At 41.3% G+C, this 22172-nt stretch overlaps 1 protein-coding gene across 1 annotated transcript in view; it reads left to right on the top strand.

The window, feature by feature from the left end:
- ACOX3 (acyl-CoA oxidase 3, pristanoyl) overlaps positions 1 to 22172 on the top strand; it is a 58268-nt gene that overhangs the window by 16225 nt on the left and 19871 nt on the right. Inside the window, 6 exon segments of the mRNA XM_065405067.1 lie at positions 81 to 170; positions 918 to 1061; positions 4308 to 4396; positions 18202 to 18298; positions 18575 to 18754; positions 20961 to 21083. Of these exon segments, the coding sequence (XP_065261139.1) occupies positions 81 to 170; positions 918 to 1061; positions 4308 to 4396; positions 18202 to 18298; positions 18575 to 18754; positions 20961 to 21083 (723 nt within the window).

The following is a 22172-nucleotide window of genomic DNA, read 5'->3' as shown; positions in this document are numbered from 1 at the left end:
GAGTAACATTCTTGACTTGAAAATGTTTGAGTTACCATGTTAACACTGAGTTGATTTGCACCTGCTGATTCACGGTTTAGATTTTTGGATGTTTTGCTCTGACTGAAGTCAGCCATGGCAGCAATACCAAGGGCATACGGACAACTGCCAGATACGACCCCAGCACACAGGTCAGTCTGTAACCTACAGAAGTGACATTTGGTACTTTTTTGTTTACATTCTGTTATAAAGATATCGGGCCAAAATGATTCTATGATTAACAATAATTAATACTTCTCTTGAATCTAGCACTTGTTAGTAGTAATAAAGCTGTGTGGGAACTGGAATTTCCATCCCACCAAACAAAATTTGCTTTTAAAAAAAATTCATTCTGAATTGGAACAAAAAGTCGGATATGTGAAATTTTCCCTGGGAGGGATGTTTTCAAAAAAATTCTCTGTTGGAAGAACCCAAACCAGTTTTGTTTTGTTTTTTAATTTCTGCGTCCAGCGCCTGAAGCAGCTGGCTCCGTGGCAGCCTCCAGGGAGGCTGCTCAGAAGCTGTCCAGCAAGTTATTCAGTCTCAGATAAAATCAGGAGCATTTTGCATTCACAATAAAAACCCGGAGACCATTGTGTGTCTCCATGGTACTCCCTCCCCTCATCATGTTATAAGAAAGCTGAGAGGCTGAATTTTAGGCCTCAGGTTGACAATCATGCTGTTGTTCTGCCCTGACTTTTCCCTAGACACATGTTCTAGAATAAAGCTTAGCCCTATAGATTCCTGTCAAATCCGCTTTCATTGTTGTGAGCATGTTGGATTGAAGTACAGTATGGAATGCTGGCAATTTTCAAAATGTTACAGTGGCAGCAAACAAAAAGAAGTGATGAATGTACATTGATTCATATGATTTAAGACTTCCCCCTTTTTGACTGTAGAAATTTATCATCAACACTCCTGATTTTGAAGCTGCCAAGTTTTGGGTTGGCAACATGGGGAAAAATGCCACTCATGCTGTCGTCTACGCCCAGCTGTACACTCCTGATGGGCAGTGCCACGGATTACATTCCTTTGTTGTGCAGGTGGGAAAAGAGTACTACTTTGGTTTTTTTATGTCACTGTTATGACATATTATGTCTGCTAAACCATTTCTGTAAAAATGTCTTTAACATTTTCTACCAAACTTCAGTATTTATTTGATCACTGTGCTTTTGAGGCAAGAATACAGTCGAATTAATAGTAGCAAATTGCTATAACTAGAAAATACAGATGAACCTCCATATTATTGCATCACATGTGCAGTTTGAAATAGACTACAAAGTGTGAAATACTTTAGATCAGGAGCTCCTCAGAGCAGAAAATGTCCCTAAGTGTTTGGAAAGTGCCTAACACAAACTGGACGAATATATAATAATAAATACAATGAGAATAATTGAGAGTATATGTTGGATGTAATGCATGTCCAAAGCCAAACAGTGGAAACACTCCCATTGTTTTCAGTGAACATTAGATCAGGTCCCATTTTCTAATGAGGATCCTCATTGCTTGCACACTTCATCTGCATTGACTTCTGTGGATCTTGCAAAGGGGCTAAAAACATGGTAATTAATTCTAGCATCATTTTTTGAAATGTCAGATTTCTGGGATGAATGAACTGGGTTTAGATTTTTTGAATTGTTTTTTGAACATTACATGTATGAAGCAAAAAATGGAATTTATGGATAGAGTTGTGACATTTCAAGTGGCAACATGTATTGCAAGTGAAACGAAAGGCAAACACTGGCTTTCCAACTGTGACATACTATTAGACTGTGCCAGGCCACTGCTAGATTATGGCAAGGTAGAACCTGAGCATATAATGCCAACTGAAATGTGTATGCAGAATGCCACAAACTGCTCAAATCCCAGCTGCTTACGTCATCTTGGACGACAATGGGATTGAATCAGGGACCTACAAAGCTCAGAGAGCGAGTTTTCTACAGCTTGCGCTAAAGAATCAGGCTCCGTAACTGGGGGCTGTATCAGACTCACATTATCTGTGATTTGGGCACAGAAAGGGTTGCCTAGCACACACTGACCAGTGGGTTACCCTTGCATTTGGAATGTAAGCCCTAGATGACAGTAAACATGGCCTGATCGAAAACAGAAAGGTCATGTGTCCTTTCACCTATTTGTGAAACATGATATTTTGGAAAACATTGTCTTGCAACAATAGATGGAGCTACAATAAGGTGGGTGCAAAACTGGTTGGAAAATCTTTCCCAGAGAGTAGTAATCATTGGTTCACAGTCATGCTGGAAGGGCATAATGAGTGGGGTCCCGCAGGGATCGGTTCTGGGTCTTATAAACGTATAAAGTTTGTGGATGATACTAAGCTGGGAGGGGTTGCAAGTGCTTTGGAGGATAGGATTAAAATTCAAAATGATCTGGACAAACTGGAGAAATGGTCTGAAGTAAATAGGATGAAATTCAATAAGGACAAAAGCAAAGTACTCCACTTAGGAAGGAACAATCAGTTGCACGCATACAAAATGGGAAATGACTGCCTAGAAAGGAGTACTGCAGAAAGGGATGTGGGGGTCATAGTGGATCACAAGCTAAATATAAGTCAACAGTGCAACGCTGTTGCAAAAAAAGCAAACATCATTCTGGGATGTATTAGCAGGAGCATTGTAAGCAAGACACGAGAAGTAATTCTTCCGCTGTACTCTGCGCTGATTAGGCCTCAACTGGAGTATTGTGTCCAGTTCTGGGCACCACATTTCAGGAAAGATGTGGACAAATTGGAGAAAGTCCAGAGAAGAGCAACAAAAATGATTAAAGGTCTAGAAAACGTGACCTATGAGGGAAGATTGAAAAAATTGGGTTTGTTTAGTCTGGCGAAGAGAAGACCGAGAGGGGACATGAAAACACTTTTCAAGTACATAAAAGGTTGTTACAAAGAGGAGGGAGAAAAATTGTTCTTCTTAACCTCTGAGGATAGGACAAGAAGCAATGGGCTTAAATTGCAGCAAGGGCGGCTTAGGTTGGACATTAGGAAAAACTTCCTAACTGTCAGAGTGGTTAAGCACCAGAATAAATTACCTAGGGAGATTTGGAATCTCCATTATTGGGGATTTTTAAGAGCAGGTTGGACAAACACCTATCAGGGATGGTCTAGATAATACTTAGTCCTGCCTTGAGTGCAGGGGACTGGACTGGATGACCTCTCTAGGTCCCTTCCAGTTCTATGATTCTAACATCCATCGTGGGATGTTCCCTACTGGCTGGCCATGGATGTCATCTTGTAGCGCAAGCCTGCTGTACCTGGTAGTGCCTTTTGGTCCTTGTGTGACCACAACAGAGGGAAGAGAAAAGGGCAAGCCTAAACCAGGAAAAGATGATACTTGGGGGTGGAGGTGGACCTTCTGGGGGTTAGTCATAAAAAAGTCAATGTAAAGGAACTTCTGGGCATTAAACATGAAAAATTAGGATTTTTATATGTTTACTGGGTTTTTTAATGTATAAAGAAGGTTGTTTGGAAAAACAAAATGATTACAAATGAATGGCCTAAACCTATGGGCACTGCATTAGCTCACACACTGGGCACATTTGGAGAGTTACTTGTGTAGTCTTAAGGGCTACCAAATTTTATTTTTAAATGAAAGCATGGACTCTGCAAAAATTGATCACGGTCTCCTGGGAAAGCTTCCTCCTTGAAATGGGTGAGCCAACTTTTCAAGCCCTCTCTTTCAGGTACCAGTATTTGTCCTAAACCCACAAGCCAATCTGCATGGAAGCAGGGTTTCAACCATAGAGATCAGCTTGCAGGATTGGAGCCATATTCAGTAGAAAACTTGCAGAAGCAGTGGCAAAGCTACACATATTTAAATGAACTGGGTTGCTGACCAGATGGAACATGTCATATATCCCTGAGAAAGGCAGGATACAATTAGTACATAAAGTTAATCAGTTTTGTTGATTCCTGTTTCTGTCCACATAGACCAAAAGAAGGTTTTCATGCTAATTGTGATAAGAAGATTCTTCTATATAGATGCACATTTGGAGCATGATAGTGTAATTAGTAGCATGTTATCAAAGAAAGTGAAAGATTTCCAAGTCGCTTTCATTATTGAATTTATAGTATCATGGACGGAAGAGTGCGTCAAGCAGAAACTATATCCAAGATTGGATTCTATTTACCTGTATTTGGAAAAATAGTGAGTTTGTTTTTTTTAAAATGCTAATAACAAAATAGTTTGGGAGTACTTTTCACTGTTTGAAAGGAGTCCACCAAGAGCTTTAGTTTTCTCATGACTAAAATGTTGTTTCATTTAATTTCCACATAGATTCGAGATACAAAAACACTGCTTCCTATGCCAGGGGTGATGGTAGGTGACATAGGAAAGAAACTTGGGCAGAATGGTTTGGATAATGGGTAAGTGAATAACATTTGAATAAAGAAAATCACTGTACTTATATTGCTACTTATAAAGAAATGGTGCAAAAGTGCTAAGTCTGTTCCATGTTTCTGTTGAGGCAAGTACTTACTGTAAAGATATTTTGTTATTTACAAAATATAAACTGAAGACCCTTCAATATTAGTATTCTCTATTTTAATACCGATTTATTTTTCATTCTCTAGCTTCTGTTTTGTACATAGCACCGTTCATATTCTGTGAACATCCAGGTGTTCTAATAAATCATATACTCTGTACTTACACAGCAGCAATTCTAATGAACAAAACAAATAGCCACATGTAATGGCAAATTATCTTCCCCAGCTCTCTGAGGAGGAATCCTTACTTGTTAACTGTCTTGCTAGTTTCTGAGCCCCCAGGGCACACCTAAGCAAGGTGAGCAAGCCTATAGTTAGCCAATATATAGGGTTAACCAAGCCCCCCAATCAAATTCACCATCTTGTTTAGCCTCTGTGATTCCTGGATAAACTCCCCTTGATTAGCAGGTAAGGTGGTAAGGTTTTCTTCCAAACATCAGCTTGACACAGAGGACTGTTGGCCAAATAGATTTCCTTCCATGTAGTCCGGAGAGTCAGTACACCCTCTCACACAACGTCACACAAAAAGAACATATTGCAGAAACTGAGCCAGGGCTGATGTAATCTGAGTTAAGTGCAGATGGCAACCAGAAAATTTGTGGGCTTCTTGTATTTCGTGAAGGACTTAATCATTATTTATAACAGCTAGAAAGAGACTTGCAGTAATGAAAGACCATCGTGGCCCATATATCAGAAAACGTATCCTTAGGGATGGCAAATCTGAAGGGATGAACATTTCTAGATCATTAGGGACAGAAGATGAGAAAAATCAGATCTACATGCTGAAGCTTCCATTGAGCAGATGGATGGATGCCAGATTCACCAGGCTACAGCACAACACCATTCACATTGTTTTAGTGCTTTTCCTTCCTTTAGTGGCCTAGTGATTAAAGAAAACAATTGGCCCATTATGGCAACCTGCTATGTCACTTTACATAGGTATTGAATTAATAGGGAAAGGCATGATTAACCCCTACAATTACATTTAAATACCAAAAAATCCACAGCTAGTGTTGCATATACACTTTAACACAGCTTTTAGCCACTCGCTCACCTCATAGACTCATAGACTTTAAGGTCAGAAGGGACCAATATGGTCATCTAGTCTGACCTCCCGCATGATGCAGGCCACAAAAGCTGACCCACCCACAACAGAATCTTCCAGCCTGCGACTGGATACCTTTCTGGATACTTTGCTTTGCTCTTCTGACATTATCTGCTTGCTCTACAGAAGTAGAATGTGGGTTTTTCACAGCAAACGTAATCAAAATGAGCCAAAGCATATCTATTCAGTAAGGAACACTCCTGGGCTTGAAGCAGATATGAGTTAGTGGCCTAGTGGTAGACGCTTTTCAGCCCATCAGGCTGTTGAGGAGGGAGAACTAGGAACACACACATTGGTGGACACAGTCACACTGACTGAGCACTCAGAACAACAGCAGGCAGCTTTGGTGGAGGAGGACTAGAGTAATGCTGAAATCTAGATTTCAGCCCTTATAGAGACTATCATAACAACATTTAGAGATGAAAATGTTTATTTCAGTGTGAAATAAGTGACTACATAGTCTCAGACCACTAGTGGCAGTGGCATTTTAACTCAGAACAAAGCAAGGCATGGCTGGATTAATGCAGGGGCTTTAGCGGCTGCAGCCTCACAAAAATAAATCCATAATTATATACAATTCAGTGGTCACCAACCCGTCGATCGCGATCCTGGAGCCTCTGCCAGTCGATCGTGATCTCCGGGCCGCTAAAAGTCCAGCGGCGCAGCAGGGCTCTGGCAGGCTGCCTGCATACCGTGGCCCCATGCCGCTCCGAGAAGCGGCCGGCTACTGGCACATCTCTGCGGCCCCTGGGGATGGGGGCGGCAGGCAGGAACCAGCCAACGGGAGCTGCAGGGACAGTGCTTGTGGCCGTGGGCAGCACACGGAGACACCTCAGAGACGTGCCGGCCGCTTCTGGGAGCAGCATGGAGTTATGACAGGCAGGCAGCCTGCCTGAGCCCTGCTGCGCTGCCGGCCGGGAGCCGCCTGTGGTAAGCGCCTCCCGGCCGAAGCCTGCACCTCGCACCCCCTCCTACACCCCAATCCCCTGCCCCAGATCATAGTCCCCGCCTGCACCAAACTCCCTCCCAGAGCCCGCACCCTTCACCCTCTCCTGCACCCCAACACTCTGCCCCAGTCTGGAGCCCCCTCCTGCACCCAAACTCCCTCCCAGAAAGAAACGAATATAACTGCTGTTCTAAGGTAAGAAGTAGGCTGTTTTGAATTAACTTAACTATATTCTACATGTTTGAAGACTGAAATGTAACCACAGAACGGCTTTATGTTAATTAAAAGGCAAGTTTAGTACAGCGTTAATATCCTCGATGCCATAATTGTGATAATTTTGTTTTAAATTAGGAAAAAGACTTGTATACAGGTCTTTGGGGGGGGGAGGGGGGGCAGCACAAAATCTAATAGCTCCGGGCCCACAGGAGAGTTAATCTTGCCCTGAAGCAAGGACAATACTAACCATATAAAATGAAGTGAGAGTCAGACTCATTAAAAACAAGAGAATAAAGATGAGAAATACCAGCACAACAGTCCAAAACGAAGCAGGCAAATATCCCACCACCAATAATAATTTCATTTTAAGTTACGTGAGAGAATGAGGCCACAACCTCAAAATTGGGACAACCAAGCTAACTTGTCAGACAAAAAAATCTGAAATTTTAAGCAGCTATGGATGAATGATTTCATTTTCTCCCAGCCTGTTTGCCAGTACTCACAGTTTCAGTAATAGACCTCTGTCCAGGCATCATTGCCCTCAAGGAAAGTCCCATAAGGCTGACCATTTGAGTGGATGCAGGGAGAAGAAATACAATGGGAAATTCAGGTAGATTTCCCCCTAATAGCAACAACCAGCATTAAGTCAGACAGTTATTTTGAACCCTTTTTTGTTTTCCTTTTTTCTTTGCACAAGACTTTTTTCTAATGATTCCACTTGATTTTTGAAATGTATTATTGTGTATGCACCACAAGCTACCATCCAGGAGGTGGCATTGTTGCATGGGTCTAAATAAACTGAATGGAGTCTATCTGCCCTTGTAAGTATTCTCACACTTCTTTCAAACTGTCTGTACTGGGCTATCTTGATTATCACTTCAAAAGTTTTTTTTTCTCTTACTTAATTGGCCTCTCAGAGTTGGTAAGACAACTCCCACCTGTTCATGCTCTCTGTATGTGTGTATATATATCTCCTCAATATATGTTCCATTCTATATGCATCCGAAGAAGTGGGCTGTAGCCCACGAAAGCTTATGCTCTAATAAATGTGTTAGTCTGTAAGGTGCCACAAGTTTTTAAGTACAGATCCACAAATACAGAAAGGATTTGATCTGGCAGGGGTGTGTGTGTGTGTGTGTGTGTGTGTGTGTGTGTGTGCGCATCACTGCTGAAACAATAGATTCTTTTATAGATATTTGTCTATGGGGCACAGGACTTTAGAAGACATTTTTTCATTACACAGTTTAAGTGTATGGGCAGTAACCAGTACTTTGAGATAAAATGCACATAGTACATTTAGATTGGAAGTCCATGCAGTACATTGTAGAAAAGAAATAGCACACAACATGCGGTGTAGATGTCAGGGGAAAGTCCCCACGTTGGTTAGGACATCTGCTAATTTAAAATAATTGTGGGTATTCTAACCACTCTTTCAGTTTGCTTTCCCGTCTCTCAGGCTAATGGGTATAAGTTATTTTTTATTAGGTATCATTTGTATAATGGCAGTTTCTAGGAGCCAGAGTGATGGCCTAGGACTCCATTGTGCTAGGTGCTGTACAAACACAGAACAAAGAGACAATCCCGGCCCCAAAGAGCTTACGTATAAAACGAGACAACAGGTAGATACAGGCAGACAAATGGGAGAGTATAATGGGGTTGTCTGCCTCCCGAGTTTCTCCTTGTGGCTCTGAGGCACCCTGCCTTGGTTTCCCCTTCTTTCAGGGCTCCTCAAAAACCCCACACAGTCCAGAGGTATAAAATACAATTCCCCTCCCGGAGCGTCTGATTTATGAAGTTTTTATACCATTTCTGTTGGCCCTTCAGGCCCAAACCCTTTCCTCTGGTCAGGGGATCCCACAGCCCTCTCCCCAGGGGCTGTGATTAGATTCAGGCTGGCTTCTTCCAGCTGGTTCCTTTATATTCCCCTAATTCATTTCTTTCTGGATAGGCAGCAACATCCTTCAAACACAAAATAACTCAAAATTTAAAACCTCACCTAGTCTGCAGCTGGGCACAGCTCCTCCTCCTTGAGGGTAGGTCTTTCTGCTCTCAAAGCAGCAGCTTCCCAGTGTTTCAGAGTTCCCTGAAGTCTCTTTCCAAGCATCTGCCTTATCTATCCCAGGGTTGGTGGTCACCGGACCCGCCTCATTCTCCCCACCTAGGTAGGAGAGCAGGCTATGTCAAAGGTGGTGCTGGGCCCATCTCCTACTAAAATGTCCAGCCACCCTGTGACCAGGAGCACAAGGAAACAATAGGATGATATACTCAGCCCTGCATTCATTCATCTGACAGCATGAACCCACAGTGACAGAAAAGCTGTTGGGATGAAGGTCATGGTAGAGTAAGGCACCAGCATATCAAACTCTGCTAGAGAGCTTGGAAGCTGCTGTCTCTACACAGAATCCAGCTGAGGGAATAGGTATGGCCAGGGTAGCAGATTCAGGGCATCTGCTTAGCAGCCTCCGGTATATGGGTTCCTTTGGTGCCTCAACCATAAATTAAACTGCTTTCCAGATGTGGAAACCACAAAGGAGGGTGAATGCTGACCATCTCCAGGAGATTAAGCTGCCCCACTGCTGCAGGGGGTTGTAGTGTGCATCCCAGGTACCAACAAGGGTAAATGTATTCCTAACGCTCCCAAATGTTGTAAATTGAATACATCATGTCACATCAGTAATGGCTGCCTTTATTCGGATGTGTGGGGATGGGAGATGAGGGTTCACAAGAACCGAACCTCCCCACTATCCCACTGCCTGCCCACACATCTTGCAGAGCTAGCACAAAGGTCTCTCACAAATGCAGCCCGGGTAGTCAGGGGACTGGATGAACTGCTTCCCAGAAGCACATGAAGCCCCAAAGGGAGTGCGGAGGATGTGACCTGGCCTTCCTATACCAGCTTGCAGAGTAGGCAGGCTGTAGTATTCTCAGTGATGCGGGTGCATGCTGTGCAGTCCCGGTATACCAGGCTTCATAAGGAGAGAGTCCTCCCTGACTCCCCTTAGGGTGGTACATCACCTCCTACTCAGAGCAATAGTTATATGCCACAATATGATCCTTAGAAAGCAAAAGACTACTTAAGGGAAGTTCTTGTATGCTGTAGTTTCCATTGTGTGTGGAGATGAGAATGGGGCACGTTTCACCCCAATACGCAATTACTTAAAACTTTAGTATGTTTAATAGATGTTGCCAGCTATAAGACTGCACACGCAAAAGGCCTGATTCTGATCTCATTTCCGTAAATCCCCCATGGAATTCAGTGGAGTTACACTGATGTAAGACTGTTGGAAGCAAGATCAGAAGCAGGCCCATAAGGAAAGTGATGTTGCAATTTTACATTCTGTTCTTGAGTTTTGCTACTAAAATAGAAGGGGCTAATGCCAGGATTTTCAAAAACGAGTGCCTACATTTAGGCTCCTAAATACTTGTACATATTTAGGCACCTATTAAGGACTGGTGTGGGGGGAGAAATTGCAAAAATTACGGGGTGAAATTCTATGGCCTGTGTTAAGGAGGTCAGACTAGATACATAATGGTCCCTTCTGGTTTTGAAAACTACGACTCGATTGGGTTGCTTGGCTGAAGTTTGGTTTCCTGGTAATGTAGACCCTAATATTTTTATCAGGGGTTGGGTTTTCAAAAGCACCTAAGGGCTCTAGGAGCACAAGTCCCATTGAAAGTCATTGAATGGACTACTCTATCTGTCTGTCTGTCTAACAAACTCATATAGACCCCCATCCCTTTAGTATATGAACACCTCACGATCTAGGGGCACATGGCTTTTGAAAACCTCTCCCTAGGAGCCTAACTTTAGGCACCCATTAAAAAAAAAATCCAGGCCTATTTTTTTAATCTCTTTTCTTGTCTACCATTTACACAACATTTAGTGCATACAAATTACAGTGTAGTATTTAAAAAAAAACCATTCTGCGCATTGCAGGCTTTACATTCTTTCCTCTCAAGTTATTCATCTTTCTCATTCAGTAACATAATGCAGCCACCAGAGGGTGTAACTGCGCCAGAGCCTCAGTCATGCCTTACTGTTTGAAGTAGTGTAAAAGTATCTGCCTGTTACTAGCAGGAGGGGTGTGAGGCTTTGCTGCATTCTGTAAATGGAGATAGTTTAAAAAATAACTGGGCTTGTGATATAGATCCAGTCAGGTGCCTCCTTTCTGGTCACCCACCAGATTGCTATGGGGAGAATCCAAACTTCTGGGTCCCTGAATGCTTTAAGCTGCCAGGGCCTGAACAGAGTTCAGAAATTGCCACCATCCTGGGGGCCCTGGGTACACTGTCAGGCTGCAGACTTTCTGTCTGGCATTCCCTTCTGAGAACTGGAACCTGCTGTCCAGCTGCCTAGCCTGTGGGCACAATGGTGACTCTTCATACTCTCTGCAGTTGGGAGCCTATCTATTGTTCAAAGCTATTACATTTCAGTGGGCGAACATTTAAAGTCAGTTACCTTTTGTTGCCAGCCTTTAGAATTTCAACCCAACTGGGAGGCAAACAGACCATAGAGAAGGCAAAAGGCTGCAGCTTCAAAATGGAGTTTGCAGCTAGGTCAAGATACATAGAGTTCATAATGTCACACAGAATTCATAAATTGTACAGACGGATTCCCAAATCGTCACAGCTTGTGACCTTTTTTTGCTTCTCTGTAATATATATAAAAAGGTGTAAAAGGAGGGGTTTGGGAGGAGAGAATTTGGGGGTGGGGGGTCGTAGGGCAGCGTGTATTTCTTTTTTCTCTGCTGTTTTTTCACCTTAGAAATTCAGATTTTGTCTGCCTGGAAGGCTCTATGGCTTTTTCTACAGTAGCAAAATTGCTGATTCCTGAAAATGTACATCAGCAAATGATTGCGACTGAACCCAGTACAAGTTCAGCTGTGACCAAGGGCAAACTGTGTTTAGTACCCTTTCAGAAACGTATAGGTTTGGTTGGATTTTGGGAGGGGAGGCGGGGGTTATTACCACCTATTTCATTTCAATAACAGACTAAAACTTTGGAAAAATACAGTATGTTAATGAGTCAACATCCACTAAGCCAATATCCACTTCACTGAGGTGTGAGCTCTCACCATATACAACATGCTCTGAGATATTCAGGAGGTTCTCTAGAAAAATCATGGCAGGGCAGACTCAATGTTCCTGATACTACCAATTAAAAAAAAAAAAAACAATCCCAGGAGGGTGGGTCACCATCACAGTTGCCAACTTTCATGTGGTAAATAAGCACCCCGACTTTCACAGTAAGCCAAAAATCAAGCTAATCCCATTTCAAAACAAGGCCAAAACAAACCAATCCCTAACAACCCCGACATTCTATGTGACTAGATCCCCCAGCGTGCAGTCTGGGACTGTGGTGGGCCCGCTGGGCACCCCCAACTCTCTCCCCCGCTTGCCCTACTTGCTCCCCCTTGCCAGGAGCCAATCAAAAAAAAAAAGAAGCAACAAGCTGCAAACAAGCTACAAGCCAAAAACTAGCCAACAAGCAACTCACAAGCCAATTAAGCCAAAAAAAAGCCTAATCTCTGTGTTTTTTCGCGGGTTTGGCACGTCGGATCACCATTTCTTGCTTTTTGCCTGGTGATTGTGTGTTATAGCTCCCCTCTGTGAATCTGTTACACTAGGAAGACTTTGCTCTTCCATTTAAGTTGTAGCAGCTCATGCTTTTAGTTTTGGAGGTCGCCCATTCAACTCCGTGTGTCGGCCAAGATGGCAGCTGTCACACAACCTCACATCCTTCGTAGGCCCCTTTTAAATACATTATTATTTATTTATTAGTTGTATTGCGGTAGCCCCTGGGAGCCCCAGTCATGGACCTCGGCACCTCACAAACACAGACCAAAAAGACAGGCCCCACCCCAAAAAGCTTAGAATCTAAATCTATGATGTCTTGTGAAACAACATGAGTTTGCACTGACTCTGACTGGCTGCTCACAGTAATTACAGTCATAAAGCAAACAGACTGAAATATATTAACATGTTAAACAAATTAAAAACAGTCTATGTGAAGTTTTACAAATTTGAGCACGCCCAAGTCAGGCAGTGCCAAAGCTGCCGTTCTCCTAATAACCCTGACTCACACACAGTGCGTGTCCTGTATATTTTAAAGTCTCCATTTAAGTCTAACTAGTTGCTGTGCAATGTGAATTATTAATGTTCTCCATCTTCTCTCTAAATTCTTATTTTATATTTAAAAAATAACAAAAATCTTAAACAGAACCTCCTGGAATGCACAGCCTAAGCTGTGATCATAGTCCTCATCCTTCCCCGCCCCATTCCCTCTCTGCAATTTGTCACTCCCGCTCGTTTTGGCACATCTAAAATTAAGGCCCCAGCCCTGCAGTGAGCTCCCCACAGCCTCTTTCTGCACAGTCTCACCGGAACCATTGTGGCTCTCTGCAGATGCAAGGGTCCACCCACACAGAGCTCATTGCAGGATTGGGCCTTACTGTAAGCATAGTGAGGCGGAGGTCTCTGTCTTTCTGTCTCTTCCATGAAGTGCCGGCACAGTTATAGCTGCTATAAAATGAGGTGGGTGTATTAACATAGCTACTGTCTGTTACTGTTAGCGATGCAAGGTTCTACTTTTGACTGTGGCAATATGGCCTAAAATGCTGCTTTAAAAACTTTTCCCCAGCTTCCCGGCACCCTTCCTTCTCTTCAACCTCATCCCTTTGTGAGCTTCCAGATTCTGAAATGTGTGACTGGTCTTTCTGTCTTCTGCAGGCTTTTCACCATCCCTCTATGCCCCCATTCTGCCCTTGGTCTACTCTGCCTCTAACATTATTTGATCATTGTGCCCTGTAACCATCACTTGATCCCCAAGCTTCCAATCCCATCCCCCTGCTGGCTACATCTGGGTAGGAAGATTAAAGGGATTGTCACTTCAACATTCTCAAGATAGTCAAAAACAGAAGTTGGCCATCAAAAGAGATCTGAGTGGGTTTGAAATTCCCCAAAAGCACAGTCTTGCCATCTGCACTGCAGGTAACAGCTTATTACTTTAGTACTGGCAAAGGGAATATGCTGCTTTTCCAGCTGCTCACTTTTATCCGTGTTACTGCGCTCCAGATTAATGATTGTAGCATGATTTAAGGGAAAAGAGATTAACTTTGCTTGAAATGTTCTCTGCACCACTGGCGAAAGACCTGACAGAGAGACTGCTGTGGGATTGTGACTTCACCCTGCCTAACTGTTCCAGGCAGGAATACGCGTAGCCCAGTTATGCATCAGTGATGAATGGAGGTGGATGGTGGAAAACCTCAGAGTACTAGATTTAAAACATTTTCTGTGTATATTATTTGTAAAATATTGTATGTGGGACACTGATTAGCAGGGCAGCAGCACTGGGACACTGTTAACCCTAGATCCCTGACATAGAGACTACTATGGGGATGTGACTGCCCTTCTCAAGTAGGATTGTGCATGCAAGAATGCAATGATAATGGCTGCTGAATGGTGATGGGTGAAATAAGTTTGGAGAGCAGTACATTCATTACTTTGTTGCGATGCAGTCCAATGTTTAACACAGCAAGAAGTAAGGCACAGTTTTTTAACAGTGCCGGTGATTAACCACTGGAACAAACTACCAGGGGAAATGGCGGAAGTCTAAATCAAGATGGGATGCCTTTATGGAAGATCTGCATTAGCCAAGCACAAGTTGGGCTCACTACGGCAGTTAAATGGGGTAATATTCGATGGCCTGTTGTGTTATACAGGAGGTCAGACTCAATCTAGTGGTCCCTTCTGGTCTTAAAATCTATGAACTTGTCAACTTATCCATGGCCAAGAACACACAACTGGAGGCAGACCCCGATGGAATTATCCCAACAATGTATATTTACAGATAAGAGCCGTCTGTCAGAACACAAAATGAGTCAAACCCTGATGACACTAACTGCTCTACAATGGAGGCCATAGGAAAGGTGGATTCCAATGTCACCAGTACATACATGTACCTTGCCCATTGCATAAGCTCTTATGTGCTTGACATTCCCATGAATGTCTGTACAGTTACACAAGTAGCTCTTCCATTCATTTAAATGGATTTTCCCCTAAACTTGTTGACAGATCTGGTCTGTGTCTATGTACTATGTTTTCTGAGTGAATAGACATTCAAAATGTGATCTATAACTTTATGAAATCTTATTTATTTTTAGTATGTTCCAACATCACCTTCCAATTGGTGTGTATGGTTAACTATAAAAAAAAAAAGATTTTAAAAGCATAAAAGCTCTTGGAGAACTGGCTGTAGTTTCATAAGCCCATCCAAATCCAGGGTCCTACATGCGTCTGCTTTTATTTTCATCATTAGTGTTCATAAACAGTAAATCTCACTTCTTCACTCATGGTAGTTGTCAGTGGATTTGTAACTTATCTTTCTGCCCAGTTATTCAAGCTTTTTAAAGGTTTTGCCATTTGCTGTATGGATTTATTTAGACATTAGCTGAGGAAAAAGCAGCAAATATGTAACCCATAAAGTGTAATACCAAGAAGATCAGTTACTGTTAAGCGAGTGTAATTTAATTTTCTGGTTCACTAGTTATAAGAAATGTGATAGTATGGTTTTTTTTTTCCATCAAGGTCATTCTGGATAATCTTTTATGCAGTATAGAGATGATCAAACAATACTCTGTATGTCTGGCATTTTGTTTTTATAGCTGGCCCGTTAAGAGCGCTCACTACAACAACAAGCAACTTACTTTGTTAATTCTTTTCTTCCTTCTTAGAATTAGTAGGTGAGAATATTTGGGTAACTTGTATAGCTATTTAATGAGAATATATCTTCAGTATGGTGTTATAGAAGAGACTCGCTGGACTTGAAATTGTGTATTAAAGGTTCAGAATATTCACATGAGTAGCTTTATACAAGTGTATAGTCGTACTGAAATAAATGGAGCTACTTACATAAGTAAAATTATTAGCATGCATAGGTATTTGCAGAATTGTACCCATATGCTAATTTAACACAAATCAGATTGGCTCTGTTTACTAAACTTTTAATATTGAGGCTGGATTTTAAAAGGGTTGTGTGACTGAATGCATATCAGGCTTCCAATTAAGATTGAACTAATAGAAAGTTCCCTAGTAGTGAGATTTAGCTGAGTATATCAGATTTATGAATGGAGAAGTGATGCAAGCACATGGAATTATCCTTGGCTTCAAAGCATGGTTTGAGATAATAGTTTATTGACCATCACTTTTTAAATCACTTGCTGCCTGAGGCATCTCTCTCCAGGTAGCAACTGCTGCCTCTAGTCCTTCTCCTACCTCTCCACAGGTAATGATGTCGGAAGCAAATCTTAATCAGGGGTGGAGCTTCCTTCTAGAATCAACAACAAATAGAGAACAGACTGTGATAAGTCTTTTGCTCACCCTGTCCCCCATTTTTTTTAGAGAGAGAGAAGCTGGACTGGATGAGTCCATCCCTGACATTGGCTCAGCTATCTCAGATGGTTTTACTTATGCTTTGCCAACTCCTTGCCCACCTCTGTGAGTGGAAACTAGCTGTTGGCCTCTAGAACCTGCCCTCCCTCTTGTGCTTGCACAAGGAATGCAGGTAGCCCATATAGGGAAGTAAGGGTATTAAGAACCTGTGTGGGTGCGTGAGGTAGGTTACAGTCTTCTCCACTGAAATTACTACTGGGAGTATTGTCATTCACTTCAATACGACAGCTCCCAGTAGTAATAAGCATTACATGCCCCCAGTAAGTGTTTACAAGAGGAAGCCCTAGTATCACAGGCATGCTGTAGTTGTACCTAGCCTGTACACTTTGTCACTAACAAATATTAGGCAGGGACAGGCTGCTGGGGAATTTTTTTAGCTTTGATGGTTTTATTTCAGGGGTGGAGAGAGTAGAGAGTTGCATATAAACCAAAAGATCTTTTATCTTTAAAAAAAAAAAAAACCCACCTTTTTTGTAGAGGATCCAAAACCATTGTCCAAGATGGATTTCTGTAAATACAACCCTCACTCTCATGGAGTAGTACCTTACTCTGTGAGTAGTCCCACCAAAATCAGTGGGTCTATATGCAGAGTAAGGGTTCAAGAATCTGATGCTCAGTTAGACTGCACATTTCAACCATTTGTATGAGTATATATTGCTCAGTCAAAAAATGCCTTGTATCTCTGAAGCAGAATTAATACAATATGCAGATATGTTTCCTTGGAAATTACTCATATTTTTAAAGTACATGTAGCATTGCAAAGCTTATATAATTTATTGATGTGAAAGATCTGGCTCTCTCGCATGCTATTAAATATATTTGCCTGTATTGGCAAGCAGGAGGAATTTGCTTTGATTATTAATACAGATTTTCAAGCAATATTAGATGCTGAGATATTCAGAAATGGAGCTGGTGTTATGATACCATGCCAGCCCTTACTGTCTATTTGGCTGAAAATGACTAGTACACGATTCTCTGAAAAATATGTGTCCTGTTTATGCAGCTTCTATCAATATTACGTTGGGTGTCAGAACTTAAGAAAAGATTCTCCTACTCATTTCTTTTTAAGATGCTACATCGCATCAGCGAGCAAAAATCATAGCTGGAGCTCCTGTACAAATAATGCCTTTTTCAGTTCCCTTTCACTGTGTTGATTCTACATTGTTCTTGTTGATGTTAGATATTTGATCAAATTCAGGGCCCTGTTGTGCTAGGGATTGTACAAACACATAGTAATAGACCGTCCCTGCCCCAAAGAATTTACAAACTCAGAACCAGATTCTGATTTCCTTATTTATATTGAGCAGTATTTTACGTCATGAGTGAGCCATTCAGTTCAATGGTATTATTTGTGGAGTAACACATGATTTGACTTGAATATGAGTGTAAGAATCTGATTCAAAATAGACACGGTAGACAAAGGTTTCATTGTCCCCATTTGTACGTAGATGGGAAACTGAGGCACAGAGTGAAATCGCTTGCATAAGTCCATCTCTAGTGTCTTAACCATAAGACAGTCCTTCCTCTCATTGCTTTTCTATCTGCAAAATCTCTTTCTTTTAAACATAATCACAGGTCATGATATTTTAAATGTTACCTGGTCGAATGACTCAGCAGAAAGAAAATACAGGTGCAGTCAGTGAGGGTCTTTCCTGAAGGCATAATATTTATTTCCAAAAACCAAAACAAATTTAACATAAAAAAAAAAGAGTAACAGTAAACTTACCCAGGTTGCGTTTCATAGAACCTTTTTATGTGGAGACCTGTATTCTCACAGGCATCGTCCTCTCTGTGGCAGAATCTGACCCTAAAAATACCTGTGTTGTGATATTATTTTTAGTTCACTGACGTGCATGAAATCTTCATGCAGCCATTAATTCATTATGGCAGTCTGTTGGGGCATATACCCAAGCTATGTTGTGATGAATTTTCCTATTTTATTGTTAATATATTTATTTACTTGAACAGATTTGCTATGTTTCACAATGTCAAGATACCTAAAGAAAACGTATTGAACAGAACTGGAGATGTCACAGCTGAGGGAGTATACGTTAGCTCATTTAAGGTATGAAATGAACTGTATGTGCAATGAATCCAGTCATCAAATATACTATGAAGGAATTGTTTGTATTTTTTTTTTCAAATCTATTAACTGCTCCCTTATATTTTCAGAGCTGAATGGGGTTTTAGCCATGCATTTGCCATTAAAGTCAATGGGTGCTAACTCCTTGAAAGTATAACATTTGGCATAACTACCAGGATTCTGATGTTGCAGGTAGTGCAATTATGAAGCTATGGCATGGCTGAACCTGCCCATTTAGTGTGTCTTTTATTCCCTCAGGATCTCAAGCAACGTTTTGGCGCTTCTCTTGGGGCTTTGTCCAGTGGTAGAGTTATGATCATAGGCATGTCTGTGGTTAATTTAAAGCTTGCCTTATCAATAGCCATTCGCTTCTCAGCCACACGCCGTCAGTTTGGACCAACAGATGAAGAAATACCAGTCCTGGAATACCAAATGCAGGTACTAACTAAATCTACAATGTGGCATTTCATTCAAATCTAGGGAATGTATTCAAATATAAAGCAAGATCCTCAGCACATGCAAATCCGCATAGCTGCATTGAAAGCAATGAAGTTATACTAGTTTACACCAGCTGAATGTCTGGCCCTATAGAGTTCTGAAGGCTTGATTCTCAGTAAGACGTGGTCTACACTACCAACGGATAGGCACACCCCTGACCACATAGTTATACTCACCTAACCCCCCACTGTAGACAGAGCTATGTCATTGGGAGGGCTTCTCCCACCGCGATAGCTACTGTCTCTCAGGGAGATCGAGTACCTAGGCCAACTGAAGAATCTCTCCCAGCATTGGTTGAATCTTCACTAAGCACTAGCTGCTGCAGCACTGTAATTGTAGACAAGCCCTTAGGCCCCTTTACATCACTCTGGCAATGTAAAGAGGCCTTAAAGCACACACCTTTCACTGCCAGAGAGGTGTAAATTGGCTTTATGTAAATAAGAATCAGACCCTGGAATACTGAAACCCCAATATATTGTTGAGTTCTTAGAAGCACTTTTCTGACATTGGTGGGAGGAAGTTTATTACTTTTCAGAAACTCTGGGTCCATATCAACTTTCATCATGCTTTCTTTTGTGTTGGTCTGCCCTATATTGACATCATCTTCCAGTCTATTCCCAGTGCAGCTGCTAAGATCATCTTCCTCACCTGTTGTTCTGAACATGTCACCCCATCTGCTGAATCCTTCTCCTGGCTTTTACTACTCCACTGCATCAAATTCAAGATTCTTATCTTGACCTTCAAGGTCCTCACAGCTCTGCCCCTCTCTATTTATTTGCTTTTGTCTCACATTTCATTTCTTCCATAGTCCCTGACTACCCTCTTTTCCACATCTCCCACAACCAATGTTGCACCTACTTCCATGTTGTCCCCTATCCATGGAACACCTTCCTTCAACTGACCCATAAGGGCTGTACTAGATCATCCTCAAGACCCACTTCTTCCTTGAGGCTGTCAAGAAACAGGCAAACTAATCATAGATAAGTTAGGAGCAGTCAAATACCATTGAAGTGTAAATTATTTAACAAACCAAGAAGTGCATAATTTATATAACAACTGTACCTCTTTTGATTATATTTCTCTTTCTCTCCTTTTGATTTGGCTTGTCATCTTCAATTGAAAGATTGGGGTAGGGTGTTTGCGTGTAAACATTGTCTACAACATTGTGGGTATTAAAGAAAACAATAAGAAGAATACCCTCCACCTTACCATTGGTTTTATCAATGCACAGTTGGTTAGCATGTTTGTGTGCATTACTTTAGCCTTTTTTCTTTATTAACCTTTGAAAATATAGAAATAATTATTTGTATTGCTGTACCCCACGTCAGAAGCTGTACAAACACAGGATAAAAAGATGGTCTCTGCACCCAAAGAATTTCATTGAACCAATGTGCTGGTTTAATCTGATGTTTATCAAAAATTAATAGGAACCATGAACTTGGATGGTTTCACCATGAGCATCCCTGTGAAGAAGGTTCATTTACTTTACTGATTTAAAGAGCCATTGCAAAAATAGCTAGTTGGGAATTTTTCAATGAAACATTTTTCATTGAAAAATGCCAATTTGTCAAAACCATAACTGTTCACTGGAGAGGGTTAATTTCAACAAATTTCTCAATCCAAAGAAGTTTTTAAATTGTCAAAAATTATGTTTGAAATGAAAAACTCCAGTCTTCTGGTTCAAAATGACTTTTCATTTAAACTAATTGTGGGAGGAAAAAGCCAAAAACCAAATAAAAACATTTCAAAATTATTGAAATGTTTCAATTGATCCAAATTCTTCTTCTTTGCGGGGGGGGAGGGGGGGGAGAGATGGGGGGGATTTTTGGTTTATGAAAAGTTGACTTGTTCTGATTTGGGATGGGAATTTTTTTTTGAAATCTCAAATGTTTGTGGGACAGGAAAATTGTTTCCCATCCAGCTCTAATTACTAATTGAACATAACCACAAACAATATAGTCTGTATTTGAATAGGGTATTGGGGGTGGGAGGGCAGATGCTTAATAATTAGAAGATTGAAGTTGAAATATGGTAGTTTTCTAGAAACTGAAAAAATATACCATAGGGGTTTTGAGTATCCTTGGAAAAGCCCCTAATAATATGTATATATCAACCTTCCCTCACACAGATTTAATTTTCATTCCAGCAATGGCGCCTGCTTCCCTATCTGGCAGCTACATATGCCTTAGACCATTTCGCCAAGTCTTTGTTCATGAACTTCATAGAATTTCACATAGGTCTTCTGATGAAGGATAAGAGTCCAAGACAGGTGAGATGTTTATACATATCCTTTTAATTGCAACTCGGGTTTTCAATGCAGTAAACTTCCAATTGTTAAACCAAGGGCCTGTATACACAAGTGTCTCAGAAATGAGGAGAAGAGGGGGGAGAAACATTAGTGTTAAAGGCCAGGAAAGCAGTTAACTTTGGTCATGGGTTTATGTTCTGATGACTTCAATGGGATTTAAGCATACATTCAAGTTCTTTCCAAAACAGAGATGTTTCTTCTTGAAAAGGGGCCTAAGTAATTACTGGTCACTGCACCTTCAATGGGCTCTTGCAATATGCACTACTTATACTAAACAATCTGTTCCATCTTGTATTTAGTTGTGACACATAGAATACCTTTCCCAGACCTGAAGAAGAGCTCTGTGTAAGATCAAAAGCTTGTCTCTTTCACCAACAGAAGTTGGTCAAATAAAAGATATTACCTCATCCACCTTGTCTCTCTGCATTGTCTTAATGAAGATTCAGTTTTGGTCAACTGAAATTGACATTGCATGAGATACATGACAGAGTTTCTGTCATAAGCCAGAACAATATCTTTTCAGAGTCAGGCTCAAGTTTGCAATTCAAGTTAATACATTTGAAAATAATTTAACTGTAAAATATTAACATTTATGAAATGTGGGTTAAATGAGCAGTACAATGAATTTGTTGGCAATCTCTGTAAAGGAAATAATTTTTATCTCTCTGCACCTGTATAGGGCTTGACTCTGACCAGCATCAGTGCACTATATAGTTTTTTTTATTGTCTTTTTGTAAATAGAATTATTTTTGTAATAACTTAAGGTGGAATTCACCCCGTGTCAAGGTCTGCACAGTGACTGTTTATCACTTCAGTCTCACTTAAACCCTCGGGTTTTGTGCAGGTCAAGTTAAATGGTGTATAGGTCTTGCACCCCGGTTGGTGTGTATTATGTGTCTCCTTTTGTGACCAGTCCATAGAGGATGTGGGTCTGTTTACAGCTCACAGCTAGAGAGCCTGGCTCTTTTTCGTTCAAGAGGTATTCAGGCTTTTAATACCTGGTTCAATCCCTGGTCTTGGTCAAGACTGTGGCAGTCACATGGATGAATT

The sequence above is a fragment of the Emys orbicularis genome, chromosome 5 (genome assembly GCF_028017835.1).
Source record: "Emys orbicularis isolate rEmyOrb1 chromosome 5, rEmyOrb1.hap1, whole genome shotgun sequence".
Taxonomy (NCBI): domain Eukaryota; kingdom Metazoa; phylum Chordata; order Testudines; family Emydidae; genus Emys; species Emys orbicularis.
Note: the sequence above shows the minus strand (reverse complement) of the source record. Positions and strands in the feature narration are given on the sequence as shown.